Source organism: Carica papaya, chromosome 8 (assembly GCF_054855325.1).
Source record: "Carica papaya isolate Zhongbai chromosome 8, ASM5485532v1, whole genome shotgun sequence".
NCBI classification, from domain to species: Eukaryota; Viridiplantae; Streptophyta; class Magnoliopsida; order Brassicales; family Caricaceae; genus Carica; species Carica papaya.
The window spans coordinates 34,394,791-34,404,011 of record NC_142316.1 but is presented as its reverse complement, the minus strand read 5'-3'; the positions used below and the strand labels follow the sequence as shown (position 1 = coordinate 34,404,011).

Genomic DNA, 9,221 nt, shown 5'->3' with positions numbered 1-9,221 from the left:
TTTTATTTATTGTTTTTATTCAATTAGCTTTCACTTCATTCCCGTTACAAGGGTAGTCGTATATTTATACTCTTAAACCATGCGAGATGTTCCAAAAATCCTAAGTGCATTGTCTTATTCTCTTTCATAACCCATTTGATATAAAAATGAAATTAGTTAAACCTCTTTTTTCCTACTGTTTAACCATGTAACTATGTAATTAACCAGTGTATAACTAAATTCGTTTTGTTGTATCATAAACGCACTATAAACCCAACTAAACATATTATAAAGTTATGGACCAATCGGGTCTTGCCATTTGGTAAACCAAGTCATCTAGACGGCACCACAAACCTACGTGATGTAAACCTGCTACAGCCGAACCAAAACAAGAAGGCAACAACCAAGAACAAAAATTTGGTGGAAGACAAGAGACTTTCCAGAGCCCCAAAATGCAAGAAGTGTCAAAAATTCAATAAAACACAGAGGTGAGAAAAAAGTGTGTACCACACAAACTTTACAAAAGAAGCATAGAAACTGCTGGAGATGCAACGAGACATTATTATAGTTTCACATGTATTTCTAAGAAGATCATGGCCATTGGCCATGGGGGCATCTTTGGATGTGATGGAGAGTGGTTGTGAAAGTAACAAGTTAACAAAAGAAATGAAAGGACAGAAAGCTGAAAAGCCCCACTTAAGAAATCAGAGCTCGGAAAAAGAAGACTTAGAATCCAATGAATGAGCAACCCATCAAATAAGACATCAACAATCCTTGATTGGATCAGGCAGCGAGAGGAGCAACTGACCTTCCAGTTCTAGTATGCACCTCTACTTTTTGGAGTCAGGATAGCTTATTTCTCTATATAAACACACAGGTGCTACTAATGGTGTCTGTATGGGATTTTAGTTATTTCATGTATGACTTAACTTTCTTCTAAATGCAATCATTAATATTCTATAGTAAATTATCATGAAGGAATGTACCTTGAGATGCCATGGAATTTCTTTTAAATACACACCTGAGTGACATTAGGAGACTGGAGTTGTATTACGGGGGTAGCCACTCCCTGCTTCTCAATAGCCTTTTAAGAGGCCTTATTTATAGATAAAATCTAACTGGTTAAGCTATGAGCAGAACTGCGGCTGTAAAACAATTCTGTCAACGTCATCTTGATGAGACCAAATACCATCAAATTAACAAAATAAATTATTTACTACTAGTTGATGAGCAAAATTTACAGTAACCTGCTAGTAAACTGCAAAAATTTTCCTAGTCCTCCAAAGTCATGGATGTCAGTGGGATACAACAAAATTCCTATCAGCAGTATAGCGAAATTGAATAATCTTCTCAAAGCAGACTTACTACTTCAGAGGAAGAAAGAACAGAAAAACTGGCAACCCAACCAGGCAACATATATCCATCCCATAAAGTAAAAGGAAGTGGAGGCTGGGATGGAAGACATCCTGACATGCTAATAATTTATTGCAAATTGTACAACTATAAGATTTGAAATAGCTTCTGTGACAAGACAATAGCCTAACCAGTACATAATACTTGTAAGAATCTTAAAGTCTGCAATTTTATCTGCTTACTTGTAACCTCAGGCAGCTATTGAGGAGTTCATCTCGGTCAGAATGTGATAGTATGCATAGTGATCGGAAGTGTTTTGAAAACCAGGGGTAAAATCTGAAAAGAATCTCAAAATTGCAGCCAGAAGTTGTGGGTCATTGGATGCAACTGCTGCTTCAAGAAACAATGAAGGCCTGATCGTAGTGACCTGAAATTATATTCATTCTTGTAAAACAAAACAAAAAAAAACAAATTTACCTACAATGTGGCTTTCTTTCGGAGGCATTTCAGAAAGTTAAGAATTAGCTACATGGAGAATTTTATTCTTCTACCAGACAGACATGATAATCTGATAACTCCAACAATCCAACTGAAGAAATAAAAACAGTTCACATTTGGAAGAACGCAAAAGAGCAACCAATACAGACATTTTCCTTTTACCTTTTCTGTTAGCGAGAAAATATTCTTTAATTTGCTTGACAAAGAATATTTTCATAAAAAGACTGGTGGATTTGTCCTTGCAACAAATCAGTTTTGTTGAGAATACAATTTTTTTCTCTGGTATTCCAGAGAAGGGAAGTTTTCAGAATACTCTCTCATCAATTACAATTTCGTAATTGTCAAAACAACGGCCATTAGGCTCACAGAAGTTTGATGGAGCCGCTGCCCAAATCAACAACTACTTTACAGCTCTGATTTTCTTCTATAGAACAATAAATAAATTCTGGATGAACAATGCATTAGTTTTTCCCTAAACAATGAGATTCTTAGTTACTTGTTTCTGGAACTATTTTGTTTGTTATTTTTCATGAAAATTACCTTATGCTTCCGTGCATATCGTAACGCCTCAAGATAATATCCATCTTGTGCTAATAACACGACATAATCAAGATGTAAATTGAGTTGTCTTAGCATGTCCAGACCCAGCTTCCTAGTTTCTACATTCTGTCGACCTGACTCTAGCAGTTGCAATGCTACTTCTTTTGAGGGTTCAATAATCTGCAAGAAAACATTAGGCTCAAAATCAGCCATTATAAGCACATGATAATGAGACATCACTGATTTCCAGAGAGAATACAAACTTATAGAGAACAGACTGTAAACCTTATTAATGATGAACAACCCAAGTTCAGCATATCGCTCACAGCGAGCCAGTAATTGGATTATCAACACATAGAGATTGGGATGTACTTTGATTTTTTCAACATTAGCACTGCAAAGTGGAACCAGTAAGAATAGGGCACTGGCAATGGTCACAGCAATTTTGAAATTTTAACATATCATGGAAGCTCTGCACATGAATCCATGCAGAGCACAGTTAAAACAGAATACCAAGAGCAAAAAATTGGATGACCATAGTTTTAACATGCTTGGCATGATTCTGGGGTCCTGAGTAATGAACAAGCATACCCGCGGAGGAACTCAACAATGATAGCAACCAGGTACGAAGGCTCCCCCACCATCTCCTCCTCAACAGGTGCAAAGACAAATTTATAGATCTCATCAGGTGAAATTGCTGGGGAAGAAACTTGAGACTCCAGCGGCTCAGAGACATTAGCATTCAGTGGGCTGTTGGTTGGACCAGGAGCTTGAGATTGTAAAGATGATGGCCTGACTTTGACAGTAGAACCTTCCAAACCCACTAAGTTTTCGCGATTCATTTTCCCATCAACAAATTGATAATCACCTGAGTTACCTTTAGGTGGTCCAAACCCATAATTGTCTTCGGAGTCAGAAGCTGAAAAAGTCGAAGACCTAGGAAAAGTTTCACTACGAGCTCCAGTAACAGATTCATGTTTGATTGACTTCCCAAATCCATCGACCCTACTTGAAGACACATCTGATGTAGAATTGGGACTGCTTATATTGGAAACAACTGAAGAAGAAGTCTGGTCAGTTTTTACTCCCTTAACATAATTCCCTGTTTTAACTGAAAGGGAGAAAGATGTAACAAGCACATCTATTGCTTGGGCAACCATGGGCACTGGTCTACGTTCTAGGATAACAGTTCGTACTATTGCTAAGCACAATTGTTTAGCCTGAAACATTAACAGAATACACTTAATAAGAGCTGTTGATTGTATACTTCACATCTAATAATGGAAGAAAAGCTCAAAAAGAATTGATTTTTCATGAATCTTGAGTTTCAAGGCAATGCTAAAAATTAAATTGCCATAAACTCATTATTTGCAGGAATGACAGGACTCATAAGTTTTGCTTCATATTGTCATCAATGTAGAAAATGAAATCATCCCATTAGTAAACCAATTTTGAAGTGTTAAGTTTATTTTTATTGGGCAATTGGCTATGGAATAATAAAATTTAATCCTTTTTTTTTCCTTCCGGGTAAAAAAAGAAGCCTTTAGTTCTACTATATGAGAGAAGGGAATGCATATTTCTTTGATTAGACAATGCCTTGTAAAAACAGTTTCATTAGCATTTCAAGGTTAAGGAAAATATAACCTTAGCGGCTTCCAACTTTCTCCGTTGCAAGAATTCTAATACTGATGAAACTTCTGAACTACTAGCAGAAATTGCCTGCAAAGGATAGGAAGGGCGAATTATGTCCACAGCCAACTATTAAAATCAAAACCCCTTACCCAACCCCCAAATAAAAAATAAAAACAAATAACGAGTTAACAGACTTGCCTCCAAGTCCAAATGGATCTTCCACAAAAACTTATTAGCAAGGTCACATATGAGGTCAGGAACCAAAAAGGTCCAATCATCTCCATAAATACTGGCTTCATGGTCCCCGGTATTGGTCATTATTTGACTTCCATTATCTTTGGCAGAAGATCGAGAAGAAGAAATGTTGGACCTTGGGAAACCCCTCAAGAGAAGAGGAAGTGGAGCAGATATGGGAGCAGAAGAATTTGAAAATAAATCATAAAGTATTACGACCTTTGCATCCACTTGGTGCACTAATAATACATTATCTACCACACTCACAGCAATCTTGCTTGAATAAATTGGCAGAGATCCCTATAAATGCGCATGATTGTCGTTAAAAAAAAAATTGTGATGTCAAATTTTTGCAACAGCTTAAATCAAAGTTCACAAATTCTAATTAAAATGCATTAAAAGATATATATATATATTTGTTTTGCAGACTCTTACTTGTTGTACAACGGCGTCACGGTAAAACCTATATGAGTGGAGCAGCATTGCAACTCTATCAACTTGTAAGCAGTATATCCTACCGTAGCTGTGGATATTTGCTAATCTTAGATTTGAGTTCTAACTATATAAATTGATGAATCCACAAAAACTTGAGAAACAAAGAAAGAACAGTAACTTACACAGTGATGATATGGACGTCTTCAGCAGTTAGGACAGGCTTATTGTTTGCATCAGATTTTGCCATAGCCATCTCAAACCTTGGCAAACGAACAATTCCTGCAGATGAAAGCTGAAGAGACAAGCTGAAAACATGAATAATATCCATACTAATTCGAAAAAAGTATCCATGCGTTCATTAGCTAGCAAACATAAACAAAGCAGATTGTCTCAAAAAATAAAATAAAATACAATAAAGAAGCAGGAGAACTTTTTTTAATACCCTGCTATTTTGACAAAGTACATTCAACAGCCAGATTCAACAAAATAAGCTGACATATAGTGCACAAAAACATTCTGAGCATAATAAGGATTTGTACACACATAAATATCAGAACACAAACAGCAAGAATTAAAGAACTAGTATGTGGGAGTATTGTTCAGGAAATCACAAAATCTGAGAGGATAAAAAATGTAAAAGAGACCAACTCTAGACTGTCTCTCTCTCTCTCTCCTTCACTTGCAATTATGTCAATTAGCTCCTAAACGTTTAATTGTCAAGGGAAAGCCTGTATTAGTACAAATCTACATTTAGAAACTTCCACATCCCCATGACAATTAAGGCTCCTTCACAAATGAAGCACGATTAAGCAGAAAATTATGGCTCATTCACAATAAAGGATAGGATTCATCCCGGAATAAGTTTGAGAAAGAAATTGAAATTCGCTTTAGAACTTGTTTTCTCATATTAAAATAGTTAGACCTAAGGAATCCATGACTTTGAGACTGAAGGAAATGCCTGCTAGACAAGCCACTCACAACTGTTTCCAATATGTGAAAACCCAACAAAGACAAGTGCACCAAAATACAGTTTCCGCAACATTCATATCTTTAGATCTTCAGGTGTATATGTAGTTTATCTTCTAATTTGACACATATCTGATAGTCTCTTCGCCATATATTATTTTCCAACATGACCTACTTAACAGTGCTTTAAATGCAGTTATACCAAAAAAAAAATTTAGAGCAGTGGTCATTTCTTCAAAACAATCAGCTGGCCAATCTTTCAGACATGGCAAGTACAGCTCAGCCAAAAATCAGGACTCAATCAGAAATGTTCAAATAAAAATGAAGGGAATAATGAGCTAATACCTGAAACCCAGTAAAAGTCCGGCTCTGCATTCCAGATGCAAGAAGAACCAATCTACTTTCATGCGTGTAGATATACCAACTAACATTCAATTTCCTTGTTTCAACCAAGCGGAGCGATTTTGAGGCAGAATCATAAGCAAACAAGTCTACTCCACTGTGATAAAACTCCTTTCAGTAAAATGAACAATTTCAAAACCTTTGATGTTACCTAAATTTCCACAGGATGTCACCGCTAACACAGATAAAAGTAATATGAAAAGTATTGCAGAATTTACATGCGAACGTGGAGGGGAGTATGTTGGAGAAATTAATGTTATCCACCTGATGTTGTATGCACAATTCATTTTAAGTGGACAAATATACCAAGAACAGTATCTTGAAGTTCTTTACAAGGAATGACATGGCACTAAGTAATATTTCACCCGCATCTTAGTTGCTGACTTTAAATCTCATATTTCACATCCTCGTAGAGTTAAGATATCCTTTAGAAGGCAAGGTTTGAACTAAACTTCTTAAACCATAGATCATAAACAAACTGTACTTTCAGTATTCAGTGGAAGCAGAAATGAAGCTTACCTGGTCTTTACAACAACAATGTGACATGATGGACAATCTGTCCAGAAAAATCCCAGAATACTTTCTGATTCTGGCTTGCACTTTTGACTAAAACTTTCCCCAGTTTGTCTGTGCCAAATTTGTATCTCAATGTTAGATCGTTGGACTGCCATCATTGTTCCATCTAGCGAAAATCGAATAGATAAAATAGGCCCTTCACTTATTGAATCGCAGGTTGGGGCAACATCAGGGTCAAATGGACCAGTTTTCCATGAAAAAACCTAAACGGGAATGGGGGAAAAAGGAAAGAAAAGAAGAAGAAACAATAAACAATTAAGGAAAGTTCAATCATGGATGCAGGAATCCAGTAGGAAACATTCAATTACAAAATCCAATGAAAACCTGATCAGAAGTTGGGCAGATGAGCAACTTATTTCCATCGTCATAAAAGAAACCCCTTGACCCAGGTACACTGCAACATAATGGTGGGTATTGTATATAAACATGCGAGAGAGCACCAGATCCACCTAGACCAACACTTGACTGTGAACTTGATGCTTTTGCCAACATATTCCCAACTTCACGGCTTTCAACTTGATAAAAAAAATGGAGGGGACAGAAACTGCTGCAAAAGACAATGCTAATATGCTTCTTATAAAACTTAATGTAAATAAATAAATAAGATGAAATCACTGGTGCTGGAATTGACAGTCAATTCAATTTTAAAACTTAGAGAAAAGGATGAAAATGGGTAAGGAAATAATTATTTTTTAGAACAAACCTGTCTGTAACTCCAACAATTGCCTCCAAACTTTAAAGATACTCCTTGGAGCACTCAGTGAGCATCTTCAAAGACTGATGAAGAGAGTATGTATTACACCCTTTTCTGGAGTTATCAAGTAAAAAGAAATGCAGGATTTCAGCACAAACTAGTACTGAAGATGACAAATTCCAGCTTTCTAGCCAATTATTATAAATTTCTAAAGTAATAGTATTTGGTAATTGATACCATATTTTGCATGCAAGTCTTCAATGCAAGAAATTCTTTCAAACACATGTCTTTTTCAATTTCTGGAATCTTTGCTGCAACACAGCTCCCATATTCCTTTGCCTACAAGGAGTATATTTCTATCAAGATAAGAAAACCAAACCAGAAAGCAGCTTTTGGCACTAGTTCGCAAATTTCTCTTTGAGCATAGATGAACAAAGGGGAATGGGATTCATATTTTGTTTAAAGAATATACCTATCTTTCTTCAGATTATCTCCAGTTTAGGTTTTGTGAACATGGGGGTCTAACCAACTAATGAACAAATCCAAAAGAAGTGACAATTGTGGTGTTTTCAGTCCATGGAAACTATACTTTTTTTTTTTCTATTTTCAAATTTTTGAAACCATGCAGCCATGGTAGTTATTTACAAAACTCTTCCCTTTTTCTTTTAAAAAAATGAATGATGTGAAAATAGCTTTATTTTATTCGTAAGTTTCGGTTGTTTCATTTTCATTACCTCTTTTTTTTTCTTTTCAACAATGCTTTTTTTTCTACAGTTTTAATCCTTCTAAGAAAGCAACAGAAAAAATGGACTACTTTTAGAAACAAACACAGCCTTGGTTTCTTTTTCTTCTTCTTCTTTTTAGGATACCAGACACGATTGTAACTGTTCTATGAATCAACAAGAAGAAAGGCAGGGTATAAGTTAAAAAATAAAAAATCGAAAGAAGAAAAACTTGGCCTCCACTTGTTTCAATGGAAACTATAAGTAAAAAATCTTGATTTAGAAAAAGAAGAGAATTCAATTACAAGAAAATTAGAGTGAATGATTCTCTGGTCTCAAAAACAGATTAAGTAGACAAAAGTAAAAAATTATTTAAATAAACTATGACATCTAGGACACTATCTTGCAACTTATTCAAACTATGGAAAAATCAAATTTCAAGCTCATTCACAGACCTGTGCTGCACAGTTTGCTAAAATGCGTCTGAGAGGAGAATTAATGTTCCTTTCTTTCATATTCACAACACTGTAAAAAGAAATACCAACAAAGTAAACACAAAACCAGTAATTAATGAAACATCATAGCAAAACCAGCAGAAAACTAAAAATTAAACGGAGCTTCTTCACAAAAGCGCGCCAAAACAAATTCCTCGTAGTTAAGAAGCTTTACGAGAACGAAAATGGATACAAAACAAGTGAATTGTGTGAATTTCAGAAAATTAAACCCTAGCAAGCCAATCCATCTCAATTTAAACAACTAATCCGATCCTAATACATACAAAAAAAAAAACGGCAAACTAATCCAAACATCACGAAGAAAACGAAAGAATTAAAAGATTAATAATCAAGCACAGCCGAAAGCGAGACAGAACGCGAGAAACTGAGAAAGTACCAAGCGAATCCACCATGCTGGGCTTCCAATAGAGAGCACGAAGCGCAATGATGAGAGGAAATGTTAGCAGTCAGTACTCGAATAGCCACCTAATAGTCTTCTGTCATTATGGATCAATCAAGAACCAGTAGGTTAGAGGGCTTGAAACTGACGTGCAGCTCGCCTTGATGAGAAATAGAACGGATCTGTCGGCCAGCCCATTTATACATACTTTTCGAGCTTCTGGTCTGGGCTGTGCTAGAGTGACAGATGGGCTGGATGGTAGACAGTTGAAGACTTCGGTTTTATTAAACCGGTTA

At 35.9% G+C, this 9,221-nt stretch overlaps 1 protein-coding gene across 3 annotated transcripts; it reads right to left on the bottom strand.

The window, feature by feature from the left end:
* Positions 1-1,175: 1,175 nt before the first annotated feature.
* Positions 1,176-9,017, bottom strand: LOC110824789 (C18orf8). Of its 3 annotated transcripts, XM_088209409.1 has the most exons (14): positions 8,923-9,017; positions 8,487-8,556; positions 7,319-7,423; positions 6,940-7,162; positions 6,559-6,818; positions 5,983-6,136; positions 4,854-4,963; positions 4,672-4,759; positions 4,201-4,536; positions 4,015-4,089; positions 2,962-3,590; positions 2,656-2,764; positions 2,371-2,550; positions 1,176-1,759 (listed from the first exon to the last, which is right to left on the bottom strand). In XM_088209409.1, exons 4-14 carry the CDS (start codon positions 7,105-7,107, stop codon positions 1,583-1,585), a joined length of 2,286 nt encoding a protein of 761 aa, XP_088065535.1. In that variant the 5' UTR covers positions 7,108-7,162; positions 7,319-7,423; positions 8,487-8,556; positions 8,923-9,017; the 3' UTR covers positions 1,176-1,582. The 3 variants fall into 3 exon arrangements, with proteins under 3 accessions (XP_088065535.1, XP_088065536.1, XP_088065534.1); XM_088209410.1 differs by lacking the exon at positions 8,923-9,017 and having other exon boundaries at positions 6,940-7,159; positions 8,487-8,911; XM_088209408.1 differs by lacking the exon at positions 8,923-9,017 and having other exon boundaries at positions 8,487-8,910.
* Between the last annotated feature and the right edge of the window lie 204 nt (positions 9,018-9,221).

Coding starts and splice junctions, on each gene's coding strand:
- LOC110824789 (XM_088209409.1), bottom strand. CDS start 7,107: ATGTTGGCAAAAGCATCAAGTTCACAGTCAAGTGTTGGTCTAGGTGGA. Junction 3,591..4,014: donor GAAAGTTGGAAGCCGCTAAG/GTTATATTTTCC, acceptor TTAATGTTTCAG/GCTAAACAATTGTGCTTAGC. Junction 2,551..2,655: donor GGTTGTTCATCATTAATAAG/GTTTACAGTCTG, acceptor GTTTTCTTGCAG/ATTATTGAACCCTCAAAAGA.